Source organism: Oncorhynchus keta, chromosome 33, assembly GCF_023373465.1.
Source record: "Oncorhynchus keta strain PuntledgeMale-10-30-2019 chromosome 33, Oket_V2, whole genome shotgun sequence".
Classification (NCBI taxonomy): domain Eukaryota; kingdom Metazoa; phylum Chordata; class Actinopteri; order Salmoniformes; family Salmonidae; genus Oncorhynchus; species Oncorhynchus keta.
In genome coordinates this window covers 13,998,147-14,014,090 of record NC_068453.1, presented here as the reverse complement: position 1 = coordinate 14,014,090, position 15,944 = coordinate 13,998,147, and the positions used below count along the sequence as shown (strand labels likewise).

General features: G+C 47.3%; 1 protein-coding gene and 1 long non-coding RNA gene across 6 annotated transcripts in view; one reads left to right on the top strand and one right to left on the bottom strand.

Moving 5' to 3' along the window:
* LOC118372254 (signal peptide, CUB and EGF-like domain-containing protein 1) overlaps nucleotides 1-15,944 on the bottom strand; it is a 147,211-nt gene that overhangs the window by 8,520 nt on the left and 122,747 nt on the right. For all 5 annotated transcript variants that reach the window (XM_052492015.1, XM_052492016.1, XM_052492017.1 and 2 more), the window contains 5 exons: nucleotides 11,588-11,716; nucleotides 3,165-3,281; nucleotides 2,323-2,445; nucleotides 2,061-2,180; nucleotides 398-496 (listed from right to left, as the gene is read on the bottom strand). In XM_052492015.1, coding sequence (XP_052347975.1) covers nucleotides 398-496; nucleotides 2,061-2,180; nucleotides 2,323-2,445; nucleotides 3,165-3,281; nucleotides 11,588-11,716 — 588 coding nt within the window. The remainder of the gene's footprint in view (nucleotides 1-397; nucleotides 497-2,060; nucleotides 2,181-2,322; nucleotides 2,446-3,164; nucleotides 3,282-11,587; nucleotides 11,717-15,944) is intronic.
* On the top strand, nucleotides 4,595-6,773 carry LOC127914607 (uncharacterized). Its single transcript, XR_008089020.1, has 3 exons — nucleotides 4,595-4,920; nucleotides 5,349-5,372; nucleotides 6,616-6,773. It is a non-coding gene; the product is annotated as an uncharacterized LOC127914607 (long non-coding RNA).

Here is a 15,944-nt window from a genome sequence, read left to right as displayed (position 1 = left end):
ACACTCTCCATCTACCTCTCCACCCCTCTCCCTCTTTCTCTCTCTCTCCCTCTCAGTGCATTCCTCTGGCCGTGCGAGGGCCCTCTCCCTGTCCAGAATCTACAGAGTGCTGAAGGAAATATAGGAGTGACGATATGGCGAGCACCAAAGGCAGGGGAGTGAAGATTCCGATGGAGGGAATGAAGAAATTGAATTTAAACTCAACGGCAACGAGAGAAGTGAAAAGATGTCAACTGCATCGACGCTACAAGGTCATGACCGAGCTGCGAGACCCTGATCTCATGGTATGTGTGTGTTTTAGCTGAAGTGGTATGGTTAAATGTCTTTATATTGAACAAAGCATGACATCTCTGTCCCATAGTACATGTCCCATAATGCACCTTAATGCATTGCATACCTGCACAGGTGAGCAGGGCGGTGGTGGCGTTTCTCTTCTGCGGTGCCTTCCCAGGTTGCACCGGCACACCACAGCTTAGTGTGTAGCTGTTCTCAGAGTCTGGCGGGACACACACAAGTACATGTCAGTTACAACCCAGTCCATCCAAGGTCGATCCATTTAGACCAGCTCTGCTTGCAGTATCCCTGTCTTCTGCCACTGGCTGACTTGTTTATGGCTATTAAACTGACAGAACTGAGGGACAGGGTGACATGGGACATGAGGAAATATGGGATTGCTGTCAAAGTGATAGAGGGGTCCGTCTGAGGAGCAGTGTGACCCAATCTCCCTGCTATGCTAACCGCCTGGGGGGTGTGTGTGTGTGTCTGTGTGTGTGTGTGAGTGTTTCTCTTGGCTAGTTGAGGTTCTGATGGAGTGCGGAGGAGTAAAATACTTTTATTAGTTTTCTATGGCCTCACTTTCTCTAGTATTTAAGAGTTACAAGAGACTGCCATATGAAGTCTGCCATAAAAGAAAACACACTCACACACACCTCAGTCACACACACACACACACGTGCATACATACACATTCCCTTATGGATGTAGAGAAATTATTACAGAACCCGAATGACAGATCTATGCTGACTCATGAATTTTCGCACACACAGGCACACGCACGCACGCACGCACGCACGCACGCACACACACACACACACACACACACACACACACACACACACACACACACACACACACACACACACACACACACACACACACACACACACACACACACACACACACACACACACACACACATCTAGATAGTCAAATGAGGGATGAAGACTTCAGAGCTCATAAAGTGGGCTGTGAATCAAGTGCAACCACAAGAATTTAAAAGCTTTCCATATCCCCAAAATTAAGACATTCTCGAGAAAGATAAAAAAGCAATATTATTTCACTTTGTGTTTGAGCGCTATCCATCAGTCTCACACTACAGCAGCCAAACCAAACGTCTACTCAAAACAGTCCCAACAGAAATATGGCAGGCCCAATTAAAGAATGTAATTGTTTTACAGATGTTGGTCTGTGTTAAGCACATTCACAGAAGGACCAGGGCACCTGCATTGACAGCCAATAGCTTTATAGCCATTTATAGCCTTAGGGGCAACACCAGACGAAATCACTCACTGAGTGAAATACTTTTAGCTGAAATGCCCCCTGATGGATCCTTTGGCCAGTGACTGAGAAAGGTAGGTAGGTAGATAGATTAGTTCTTTAATCTGAGCCCTTCATTCAAGTGGGAAACTTTCAGTGGAGCTCTGCTTGAATGGAGAGCAGCGTGAGGACTGGCCTTGGCCTCTAGAGGGCAGCAGAGAAAGCGGAGTGGCTGGAGCTCAGTAAACACGCTGCTACACAGGCATTGGTCATCGATAAGAGTCAGCTGAATACTAGCGCATGGGACTAAACCTCACCAGACCAGTCCAGATCAGAGAAGGTAGAGGATTAATGTAGTTTAACCAGAGAAGGAGGGAGTGTAGATTGCAGATTGAGGACAGTCAAGGTTAAAGGCTAGGATTCTGCTGGGGAGAAAGAGTGAAGGTTTGGTCTTTGAGTAAAACAGTTCCTCCTTGCTGTAAGGTGTGTGTGTGTGTTGGGGTGTGTAGGACTGAGCCACGTACCTGCGAGGAAGAGTGCGTTGGACGGACAGGAGAGGGAGCACACCTCCACCCCTCCTCTCTTGTTACAGCTGAGCTGGGCGCGCGGCGCTGGTTTCCCGTCGGCCAAACACTTCACCGCCTCTGAGAAACATAGAGGGTCACGTCACCGTGACAACCACCGACCCGTCACAGCACAAAAACGATGACACACACGCACACTCACACACACTCTCCTATGTGTATAGAAGACACACACACACACAGTAGACATTTAGGTGCTTACTGGTGCAGTCCTTCTTGTTCCAGTGGAGTTTCTGACCGGCCGGACACAGACACTCATAGCCTCCCTGTGTGTTCACACAGCTGTGTTCACAGCTCCCGTTGTTAATGCTGCACTCATCTATGTCTGAGACACAACCACATAGAAAACAGTCAGAGGGGTGTGTGTGTGTGTGTGTGTGTGTGTGTGTGTACGCGTCTGCGCACACATACGTGATTGGGTATCATCAAAGTTCAGAATGACATCATCAAGACAGAGCATGTGCTACGTCTGAATGTGTGATGTCATCAGTGTGAGACAGACAGCTCATGTCCTCTCCGTGCTCTATATCTGACTGACTGGTATCTGTTGACTGCTAATGAAACACCCTTTAGACAGTGGCCTGTTTAGTCTACCTCTGAAGAACATGGCTTTCAGTCAGACAGGGCCAGGTGAAGTGGGATCACAACACACACACACCTACTGCCCCCGCTCGACATGCGTGTAAACAGGTACCACACACACACATGCACACACAGGCAGGGACGCTGGTACGGAGGGCTAACTGAGGTGCGAGTGTGTTTTCGGCAGCTCCGTCTGCACGTGCTCGGTCACCCCTCACCAACACACACAATGAAAACACTCTTTCTCTTTCTGTTTCTCTCTCTCCCCTCTCTTTCTTACTCTCTCTTCCTCCTTGTCAGTCTCTCAGGGCTTCTCACTTTGTGTCAATCAATGAATTCTATCAGTGCCTCTCCCGAGCTGCCTGTCTATCTCTTTCCCATATCTTTCTAAGTATGTGTGTGTGTGTGTGCGTGTGTGTGCGTGCGTGCGTGCAATCCCATGCATGTCTGTGTTATACTCACCTCCGCAGTGTGTGAGGCCGTAAAGAGTGTATCCTTCCTGACAGACACAGTCGAAGCTGCCAGGGTAGTTGACGCAGGTGTGGTCACAGGTCCTCTCAAAGGAACACTCGTCAATATCTGAGAGGAGAAACAGATTGTATGTAATGCTACTGTTTACACACGGGGGCTGTCCAAAAATAGTACCATTCCCAATATAGTGCACTACTTTTGACTAGAGCCCCATGACAATCTATTCCCTATATAGTGCACTACATTGGACCAGGGCTCCTAGGGAATAGGGTGACATTTGAGATACTGCCATGAACTGGACCATAGTGGGTCACTCTGACCATGCCCTCACCAAGGACTGACAGACAATATAGACAGTGTCTGCATGACAGTTAGGACAGAGTTAACACTGACCATGCCCTCACCAAGGACTGATGAACAATATAGACAGTGTCTACATGACAGTTAGGACAGAGTTAACACTGACCATGCCCTCACCAAGGACTGACGGACAATATAGACAGTGTCTGCATGACAGTTAGGACAGAGTTAACACTGACCATGCCCTCACCAAGGACTGACGGACAATATAGACAGTGTCTGCATGACAGTTAGGACAGAGTTAACACTGACCATGCCCTCACCAAGGACTGACGGACAATATAGACAGTGTCTACATGACAGTTAGGACAGAGTTAACACTGACCATGCCCTCACCAAGGACTGACGGACAATATAGACAGTGTCTGCATGACAGTTAGGACAGAGTTAACACTGACCATGCCCTCACCAAGGACTGACGGACAATATAGACAGTGTCTGCATGACAGTTAGGACAGAGTTAACACTGACCATGCCCTCACCAAGGACTGAAGGACAATATAGACAGTGTCTACATGACAGTTAGGACAGAGTGGGGGTTAACACTGACCATGCCCTCACCAAGGACTGATGGAAATATTCAGTGTCTGGACATGAAGTTAGGACAGAGTTAACCTGGTTATGCCCTCACCAAGGACTGGGGACAATAAACAGTGACATGACAGGTGACAGAGTTACAGGGTGACCATGCCCTCACAGGACTGACGGGTAGACAGGTTGTCTACATGACAGTTGACAGGGTTACAGGTGACATGGTTCACCAAGGACTTACAGGGACAATATAGACAGTGTCTACATGACAGGTTAGGGGACAGAGTTGACAGGTTGACCATGGGTTACAGGACTGACAGGACAATATAGGTGTCTACATGACAGGGTTACAGGTGACAGAGTTAACAGGTGACCATGCCCTCAGAGTGACTGACGGACAATATGATAGTGTCTACAGGGTTACAGGTGACAGGTTGACCATGCCCTCACCAGGACTGATGGGGTTAGACAGTGTCTGCATGACAGTTGACAGGGTTAACACTGACCATGCCCTCACCAAGGACTGAAGGACAATATAGACAGTGTCTACATGACAGTTAGGACAGAGTGGGGGTTGGAGGACTGGACACTGCAGGAGCATTTGAAAATATTCTGTCTGGAATAACAGTGTACATGCAACCTGGTTATGTGGGTGGGGGTCTAAACAGTGACAGGGTGACAGGTGACAGGTTACAGGGTGACAGGGCACAGGTTGATAGGGTGACAGGTTACAGGGTGACAGGTGACAGGGTTACAGGTGACAGGTTGATAGGGTTACAGGTGACAGGTTGATAGGGTTACAGGTGACAGGGTGATAGGGTTACAGGTGACAGGTTGATAGGGTTACAGGTGACAGGTTGATAGGGTTACAGGTGACAGGTGACATGGTTACAGGGTGACAGGGTTACAGGTGACAGGTTGATAGGGCTACAGGTGACAGGGTTACAGGTGACAGGTTGACAGGGTTGACAGGGTGATAGGGTGACAGGGTTACAGGTGACAGGGTTACAGGTGACAGGTTGATAGGGTGACAGGGTTACAGGTGACAGGTTGATAGGGTTACAGGTGACAGGGTGACAGGGTGACAGGGTTACAGGTGACAGGTGATAGGGTTACAGGTGACAGGTTGACAGGGTTACAGGTGACAGGTTTACAGGGTTACAGGTGACAGGGTGACAGGTGACAGGGTGACAGGTGACAAGGTGACAGGGTTACAGGTGACAGGGTGACAGTTGATAGGGTTACAGGTGACAGGGTGACAGGTGGCAGGGTTACAGGTGACAGGTTGATAGGGTGACAGGGTGACAGGTGACGGGGTGACAGGGTTACAGGGTGACAGGTGACAGGTTGATAGGGTGACAGGGTGACAGTTGATAGGGTTACAGGTGACAGGGTGACAGGTGACAGGGTTACAGGTGACAGGTTGATAGGATTACAGGTGACAGGGTGACAGGGTTACAGGTGACAGTTGATAGGGTTACAGGTGACAAGTTGATAGGGTTACAGGTGACAGGTTGATAGGGTTACAGGTGACAGGTTGATAGGGTTACAGGTGACAGGTGACATGGTTACAGGGTGACAGGGTTACAGGTGACAGGTTGATAGGGCTACAGGTGACAGGGTTACAGGTGACAGGGTTACAGGTGACAGGTTGATAGGGTTACAGGTGACAGGTTGATAGGGTTACAGGTGACAGGTTGATAGGGTTACAGGTGACAGGTTTATAGGGTTACAGGTGACAGGGTGACAGGTGACAAGGTGACAGGGTGACAGGTGACAGGGTTACAGGTGACAGGTTGATAGGGTGACAGGGTGACAGTTGATAGGGTTACAGGTGACAGGGTGACAGGGTTACAGGTGACAGGGTGACAGGTGACAGGTTACAGGTTGACAGGGTTACAGGTGACAGGGTGACAGGTGACATGGTTACAGGGTGACAGGGTTACCGGTGACAGGTTGATAGGGTTACAGGTGACAGGGTGACAGGGTTACAGGTGACAGGTTGATAGGGTTACAGGTGACAGGGTGACAGAGTTACAGGTGACAGGTTGATAGGGTTACAGGTGACAGGGTGACAGGGTTACAGGTGACAGGGTGACAGGTGACAGGGTTACAGGTGACAGGTTGACAGGGTTACAGGTGACAGGGTGACAGGTGACATGGTTACAGGGTGACAGGGTTACAGGTGACAGGTTGATAGGGTTACAGGTGACAGGGTGACAGGGTTACAGGTGACAGGTTGATAGGGTTACAGGTGACAGGGTGACAGAGTTACAGGTGACAGGTTGATAGGGTTACAGGTGACAGGTTGATAGGGTTACAGGTGACAGGTTGATAGGGTTACAGGTGACAGGGTGATAGGGTTACAGGTGACAGGTTGATAGGGTTACAGGTGACAGGGTGACAGGTGACAGGGTGACAGGTGACAGGGTTACAGGTGACAGGGTGACAGGTGACAGGGTGACAGGTGACAGGTGACAGGGTTACAGGTGACAGGGTTACAGGGTGACAGGTGACAGGGTTACAGGTTGATAGGGTGACAGGGTGAGAGTTGATAGGGTTACAGGTGACAGGGTGACAGGGTTACAGGTGACAGGGTGACAGGTGACAGACAGGGTTACAGGTTACAGGTAACAGGTTGACAGGGTTACAGGTGACAGAGTGACAGGGTGACAGTTGATAGGGTTACAGGTGACAGGGTGACAGGGTTACAGGGTGACAGGTGACAGGGTTACAGGTTACAGATTGATAGGGTGACAGGGTGACAGGGTTACAGGGTGACAGGGTTACAGGTGACAGGTTGATGGGGTGACAGGGTTACAGGTAACAGGGTTACAGGTGACAGGGTGACAGGTGACAGGGTTACAGGTAACAGGGTTACAGGTGACAGGGTGACAGGTGACAGGGTTACAGGTGACAGGTTGATAGGGTGACAGGTTTACAGGTAACAGGGTTACAGGTGACACGTTGATAGGGTTACAGGTGACAGGGTTACAGGTGACAGGGTTACAGGTGACATGGTTACAGGGTGACAGGTGACAGGTTGATAGGGCTACAGGTGACAGGTTGATAGGGTTACAGGGTGACAGGTTACAGGGTGACAGGTGACAGGTTGATAGGGTGACAGGGTTACAGGTGACAGGTTGATAGGGTTACAGGTGACAGTGACAGGGTTACAGGTGACAGGTTGATATGGTTACAGGTGACAGGTTGATAGGGTTACAGGTGACAGGTTGATAGGGTTACAGGTGACAGGTTGATAGGGTTACAGGTGACAGGTTGATAGGGTTACAGGTGACAGGTTGATAGGGTTACAGGTGACAGGTTGATAGGGTTACAGGTGACAGGTTGATAGGGTTACAGGGTTACAGGTGACAGGGTTACAGGTGACAGGTTGATAGGGTGACAGGGTTACAGGTGACAGGTTGATAGGGTTACAGGTGACAGGTGACAGGGTTACAGGTGACAGGTTGATATGGTTACAGGTGACAGGTTGATAGGGTTACAGGTGACAGGTGACAGGGTTACAGGTGACAGGTTGATATGGTTACAGGTGACAGGTTGATAGGGTTACAGGTGACAGGTTGATAGGGTTACAGGTGACAGGTTGATAGGGTTACAGGTGACAGGTTGATAGGGTTACAGGGTGACAGGGTTATAGGTGACAGGGTGACAGGTTGATAGGGTTACAGGTGACAGGGTGACAGGGTTACAGGTGACAGGTTGATAGGGTTACAGGTGACAGGTTGATAGGGTTACAGGTGACAGGGTGACAGCGTTACAGGTGACAGGTTGATAGGGTTACAGGTGACAGGGTGACAGGTGACAGGTTGATAGGGTTACAGGTGACAGGGTGACAGGTTGATAGGGTTACAGGTGACAGAGTGACAGGATTACAGGTGACAGGTTGATAGGGTTACAGGTGACAGGGTCTGTGTCAGTAAGGATATCAGGTTGGTTGCTGAATAGTCATACACACAGATCTGTGCACTCCCACACAATACATAGACATGCTTATAATTATGCTAAACGTTAGTTTTGACTAGTGTAGGACTGACAATTAAGTCATCGTCCTTGGTTGTAGCAGAGCGCATGTTTGCTTCCTTTTGAGAAACCAACAAGCTGATATATGACTCATAGATATTACTCTCTACGGCTCTTCTCCACACAAACACCCATTATTCAGCCACAGCTAATAAGACTGGTCCATTAATCAGACTGGAGTCCAAAGCAGAGCACTGCTCACTAAACAACACCAAGAGGTGTTCTCAGTGGAGACTTCCCGATCCAATTCAGTCTTTCAGACAAGCCCTCCACCCCAGGTCTGGGAAAGATCAGACCAACTCACTGTGGTCAAGGACCAGTGGCTGTATATACGGTATCAAGCATCTCTGAGTAGGAGTGCTGATCTAGGATCAGCCCCCCCCCCTCCCCTTGCAATATAATCATATTCATTGTGACTTAAAAGGTCAAACTGATCCAAGATCAGCACTCCTACTCGGAGACACTTGCAAATACAAGCCCTGGTTTTGGTTTATAATTGTTTTATTAAACTTTAGTGAGACCGATGTAATGACGAATTTGGGTGGCTGACAGTAGCAACACATTTCTTCAGTAGCAACACATTTCTTCAGTCCAGCGTCTCCAACTCACCTGGGCTATTTCAATACCAAGTCATCTGGGCTGTGGAGATTTACAGAGGCTAAAAATACGCTGTGTTGTGATAAAGTTTGTCAAGAGGAGGAAGTTGTTGAGGCCTGGCTTCTGTTGGCTGCTTTGCTACAGTCCTCCAGGCAACTGTCTATATGACGGGCTCGGGTTACATTATCATACCTGATTAATTAAACCAGCATCAGACCACAACCCCAGCCACCGCGCAGCACTGGAACGACTTGTATCATCTCATTTCACAGAGAGGTGCCAGTTGTTGGCTTGGCTGATGTGCAGGTGTCTGTCTGTTTGTGCGGTCGGGTGTAACACACCCAAGGACAGTGTCCCTGTTTATTAAAACACCAAAGAATGTAGCCTGCCTATTGCCTCTTAATAAGCATACTGTGTCTGCAAAGCTAAAGCTCTGCTCCCTCTGTCGTCTTGACCTCTACGATATTGTTTTAATACAGCTACCTGTAGGGAGTCTTTATGTTCCTGGTGATTATTGCACACCCCATTCTCCATCACCCCTGCCCTTGTACAGGCACAGGGGCTGCCTAAAGACTCTCTCTCTATATTTGTCTCCCCCTCCACTTTCTGTCTCCGGAGGAACCTGGCATAGCTGTAGGTCTTCTCCGACACGTATTACCAGGAGATATTTTCCCTGGGAGAGCTTACCAGCATGGAAAGATTTTAAACATTAAATAAATAAAAGTAAAAAATAAAAATCTGAACAGAAATACCACTTGTTAGCAGATGGAAGCTAAGTTTTACAATCAGGTAAGCTGATGGGTGGAAGGAGCATGTCGGTGTGTGTGTGTGTGTATGATCCTCCCATCAGCACACACCCAGGCTGAGTGTGATATTGGCGTGTATGGAGTTGTGTAAACTGTTAGTTGGCAGTTCTTTGGTGTTTAATATGACACACACACACACACACTCACACTCACACACACTGGGATAGAGTTGTTTGGTGTTTAATATGACACACACACACACTCACACACACTGGGATAGAGTTGTTTGGTGTTTAATATGACACACACACACTCACACACACTGGGATAGAGTTGTTTGGTGTTTAATATGACACACACACTCACACAAACTGGGATAGAGTTGTTTGGTGTTTAATATGACACACACACACACAGACACACACTGGGATAGAGTTGTTTGGTGTTTAATATGACACACACACACACAGACACACTGGGATAGAGTTGTTTGGTGTTTAATATGACACACACACACACAGACACACACTGGGATAGAGTTGTTTGGTGTTTAATATGACACACACACACACAGACACACACTGGGATAGAGTTGTTTGGTGTTTAATATGACACACACACACACAGACACACACTGGGATAGAGTTGTTTGGTGTTTAATATGACACACACACACACAGACACACACTGGGATAGAGTTGTTTGGTGTTTAACTGGGATGTTTAATATGACACACACACACACAGACACAAACTGGGATAGAGTTGTTTGGTGTTTAGTATGACACACACACACACAGACACAAACTGGGATAGAGTTGTTTGGTGTTTAGTATGACACACACACACACAGACACAAACTAGGATAGACACAAAGTAGAGTTGTTTGGTGTTTAATATGACACACACACACACACAGACACAAACTGGGATAGAGTTGTTTGGTGTTTAGTATGACACACACACACACAGACACACACTGGGATAGAGTTGTTTGGTGTTTAGTATGACACACACACACACAGACACAAACTGGGATAGAGTTGTTTGGTGTTTAATATGACACAAACACACACACACACAGACACACACTGGGATAGAGTTTTGTTTAGAGTTGTTTGTTTTAATATGACACACACACACACAGACACACACTGGGATAGAGTTGTTTGGTGTTTAATATGACACACACACACACAGACACAAACTGGGATAGAGTTGTTTGGTGTTTAATATGACACACACACAGACACACAGACACACACTGGGATAGACACAAACTGGGTTGTTTGGTTTGTATGACACACACACACACAGACACAAACTGGGATAGAGTTGTTTGGTGTTTATATGACACACACACACACAGACACACACTGGGATAGAGTTGTTTGGTGTTTAATATGACACACACACACACAGACACACACTGGGATAGAGTTGTTTGGTGTTTAATATGACACACACACACACAGACACACACTAGGATAGAGTTGTTTGGTGTTTAATATGACACACACACACACAGACACACACTGGGATAGAGTTGTTTGGTGTTTAATATGACACACACACACACAGACACACACTGGGATAGAGTTGTTTGGTGTTTTTGGTTCGGGGACAAAAACACTGCAGGGTGTTGTTGTTCATAAAATAATTTGTGATGTGTGCCTCTCCTGTGTCTCTTGCTGTGACTTGTATAGAGGAATCTGCATTTGTCCTCCAAACACAACCAGGGATAAGATATGAAGAGAGAAGCAGAATGCCTTAATACAACTGACAGTATATTACACCCACTGAAGGATGTCAAGTCCATTGTAATAACAAGCCTATCTGTGCATGTCATTCCAGGTGAATGATTTGTAGGCCAACCCCTGTTTTGATCCTAAGTATTATCCTGCTCTGAACATGAAGCACATGAGTGAGTTACTATCATAGAGACGTATGATAGAAGCTACTAGGCCGACTGTACATTCTAGTATATCCATTTCCACGGTCCCTATTCCGTGACACTTTCCTTCCGTGATCTGATCGCGGAGCGACGGCACTGGTTTCCAAAGGCAACTGTCTTAAAAGCATTGTGACGTCATCAGACAGGATTGTATGACAGCCGTCAGCCAGGCGGGCAGCTCACCCTGGCAGGTGCGCTCGTCAGTGAGGAGCTTGTGGCCCTTCTGGCAGCTGCACTCAAAGGAGCCCACCGTGTTTTTGCAGAAATGGTCACAGCCGCCGTTATTGGTCGCCTCCTGGCATTCATCTATGTCTGTATGGAGAGTGGGAGAGAAGGGTGGGGGGGTGGACAGAGAGTAAGAGTGAGAAAGCGAGAGAGAGAGCATTAGGCCACAGATACATACACTAAAGCAGTGGTTCCCAAACTTTTTATAAATCCCGTACCCCTTCAAACATTCAACCTACAGCTGCCGTACCCCCTCTAGCACCAGGGTCAGCGCACTCTCAACTGTTGTTTTATGCCACCATTGTAAGTCTTCCACACACACACACACTATACGATACATTTATTAAACATAAGATTGAGTGTGAGTTTTTGTCACAACCCGGCTCATGGGAAGAGAGAAAGAGCTCTTATAGGACCAGGGCACAAATAATAATCAATAATTTTGCTCTTTATTTAACCATCTTACATATAAAACCTTATTTGTTCATCCAAAATTGTGAATAACTCACCACAGGTTAATGAGAAGGGTGTGCTTGAAAGGATGCACATAACTGCAATGTTGGGTTGCATTGGAGAGAGTCTCAGTCTTAAATCATTTCCCACAGACAGTCTGTGCCTGTATTTAATTTTCATGCTAGTGAGGGCCGAGAATCCACTCCCACATAGGTACGTGTTTGCAAAGGACATCAGTGTCTTAACAGCATGATTTGCCAAGGCCGGATATTCTGAGCACAGCCCAATCCAGAAATCTGGCAGTGGCTTCTGATTCAAATACATTTTCACAGAACCGCTTGTTGCAATTTCAATGAGGCTCTCTTGTTCAGATATCGGTAAGCGGACTGGAGACAGGGAATCCAGTTGTTTGTGTCATCCGTTTTGGGAAAGTACCTGCGGAATTGCTCACCCAGCTCACTCAGGTGCTTCACTATATCACATTTGACATTGTCCGTAAGCTTGACTTCATTTGCACACAAAAAATCATTGAATGATGGAAATACCTGTGTGTTGTCCTTGTTAATGTAGACAGAAAAGAGCTCCAACTTCTTAATCATGGCCCCAATGTTGTCCCGCACATTGAATATAGTTGCGGAGAGTCCCTGTTATCCTAGATTCATATCATTCAGGTGAGAAAACACATCAACCAGATAGGCCAGTCGTGTGAGAAACTCATCATCATGCAAGTGGTCAGACAAGTGAAAATTATGGTCAGTAAAGAAAACTTTAAGCTCATCTCTCAATTTAAAAAAACGTGTCAATACTTTGCCCCTTGAAAACCAGCGCACTTCTGTATGTTGTAAAAGCGTTACATGGTCGCTGCCCATATCATTGCATAGTGCAGAAAATACACGAGAGTTCAGGGGCCTTGCTTTAACAAAGTTAACCATTTTCACTGTCGTGTCCAAAACGTCTTTCAAGCTGTCAGGTGTTACCTTGGCAGCAAGAGCCTCTCTGTGGATGCTGCAGTGTACCCGAGAGCCTCTCGGTGGATGCTGCAGTGTACCCGAGAGCCTCTCGGTGGATGCTGCAGTGTACCCGAGAGCCTCTCGGTGGATGCTGCAGTGTACCCGAGAGCCTCTCGGTGGATGCTGCAGTGTACCCGAGAGCCTCTCGGTGGATGCTGCAGTGTACCCGAGAGCCTCTCGGTGGATGCTGCAGTGTACCCAAGTGAAGTCGGGAGCAACTACTTGCACGCAGGTTACCACTCCACTATGTCTCCCTGTCATGGCTTTTGCGCCATCAGTACAGATACCAAAAGTCCATTTTATGTCACAAAGCTATCCAGTACTTTCAAAATATCCTCTCCTGTTTGCAAAAGAGGATGTCTTCCTTAATTGACCCTCCATAAACGTAACGGACATATACCAGGAGCTGTGCCAAGCCCGCCACGTCTGTTGACTCATCCAGCTGTTATGCATAGAATTCCCTGGCTTGTATGCGAAGCAATAATAGTTTCAAAACATCTCCTGCCATGTCACTGATGCGTTGTGAAACAGTGTTGTTTGATGAAGGCATTGTCTGTATCATTTTTTGGGCCTTTCCCCCCAGTATTGTCCCAGCCATATCCACGGCAGCAGGAAGAATTAAGTCCCCCACAATAGTATGGGTCTTGCCTGTCCTAACTACTCGGTAGCTCACCATATAAGACGCTTCTAGCCCCTTCTTATTAATGGTATCTGCTGCTCTTATACATGTCTTTCTACTCGAAAGTCGTCTTAATTCTCGCTCAAAAAACTCCAGCGGCTTATTTTTCAAATTGGCAAGTTTTGTTTCTAAATGTCTGAGCAAGAGTAAAGGTTTCACTTGAGTTGTGAGATAGTACTTTTCACATATAACTGAGGAAAGTCACTACCCCCAATATAAGTGAACAATCAATGTAGTTCTCATAATATATTTGCGCCACTTCGATGGTCCAACGTTTGGTGCTTTCCCGAGTAAGGGGGTCGTAGCTCTTCAGCTGCATCAGATTCACAACTGTCAGTGTACATGCTATCTGGGCTAACAACAAAGTAGAATTACTGATGCTGGCATTGGATGTGCTCGTGGAAGCAGAACAACGAGTGTCGTCGATTGGTGCAGGTGTAGTACTGCTGGTAGTAGAGCTGGTATGTGTCTCTATGGACCCGGGCCTTACTATTTTGAACCATTTATCCATTTGGAGCAAACGGAGCGAGCAGCAGCTACGTTTGGCTACCTACGGACCGTTAGTGGAATTCCCGCGAGAGAGTAACGGTTAATGTGATGTTAATTATTTGACTAGGCTACCTGTATTTGACATTGTGTTGTAAATTCACTGAACACCAGATGGTTTAATTGTATTTTTGGCAGTGAAACGAGGCTACTCAGGCGAGACAAAAACCTCACCCAAGTGTATAGATCAGCTCGAAAATATAAATGGACTGTTTGAAAAAGCGAAAACTATTTTTTTAAAACAAGTACCCTAGTTTGGGAATACTTGCACTAAGGCAATACTGGTCGAAGAGAATCAAGTTTTTACACACACACACACACACACACACACACACGCACACACACACACACACACACACACACACACACACACACACACACACACACACACACACAGTATAGAACTCTGTCGTGCTAAAGCACACACACGCTAAAGTGTTTCCCCTTTCGTAGTCTCTCCCACACAGCCACTGCCATGCTGGGATGGAGATCTCCAAATTGGCAGACAACAGGCCAATAAAAGGCTTCACTAATGCCTTGGAAATCTATTCTAAGCCTCTGTAAGAGTCTTTATGGACGGGGGGGAGGCAGTCGGGGTGAGAGTAAGGGTGAGACAGGGGGAGTCAGAGAGAAGTGGGCTTTTTCCTAATGCTCTTATTTGTGCTAGCAGGAATAAGCCAGGAGTTGGCAGGCCTGAAAGACAACATGAACACTGGCCGTGCTGCGTTGTGGTGGTAAAGTAGGTTTCCATCCACACAACAAGTCGTAAACGCAGTGCCTGGGTGTCGGTGTGGGGCAGCCGGCCTCAGTCACAAACATATTGTCACAACACGGGGAAGATATTATCCCAGAGCAAACAAACCTATGGGAGTCCCATCGCTGTCCCCTGAAGGCCTCACCTGCCTCTTTCATTCTCTTATTTATTCACTCTTTCTTTTCATTCTTTCAGAGATCTCTGATACAATGACTGTCTCATTCACCAGTGGTTTTCTTTTCTGCTGAATGCCATTTCTTTATGCAGTTTCATTATTCTGTCTTTCTATTGATTTCTTTCTCTCTCTTTCTCCTCCTCTTGGCATGTGTGTGTCTGGGCGCACGGTGTGTGTGTGTCTGTGTGTGTGTGCGCATGGCCATGTGTGTGTGTATACGTGTGTGAGCATTTGTGTGCACGCTCTTGCATTTGTGTGCATTTGCATTTGTGTGCATAGCTTCATGGTGCTCAGCATGGTACAGGCTCGGGGGGCTTGTTGAGAGGGATCCTCCGCTAGCCTCTGCTGTCTGATCCTATGACACGCTCTTTACCTGGAACTAATGGAACAGCCTGCTGCTACTGCTGTACACAACACTGTCTAGCCCACCATGCAAGGACTTAGAGAAGAGGGGAGAGACACAGAGAGAGAGAGAGAGAGAGAGAGAGAGAGAGAGAGAGAGAGAGAGCGAGAGAGAGCGAGCGAGGGGAAGGGGTGTTGAATGAATACATAATTGAACCCTCCCTCCCTTCCCTCCTCTCCCCCAAAGGCTTACACCATCCAGGAATTTGATGGACTTTCCCATAACTTCCATCTACCCCTCCCTCCCCCTCCTACTGCCCACGTGACTAGGTCTTCCTGAATCCTTGTGGAATAAA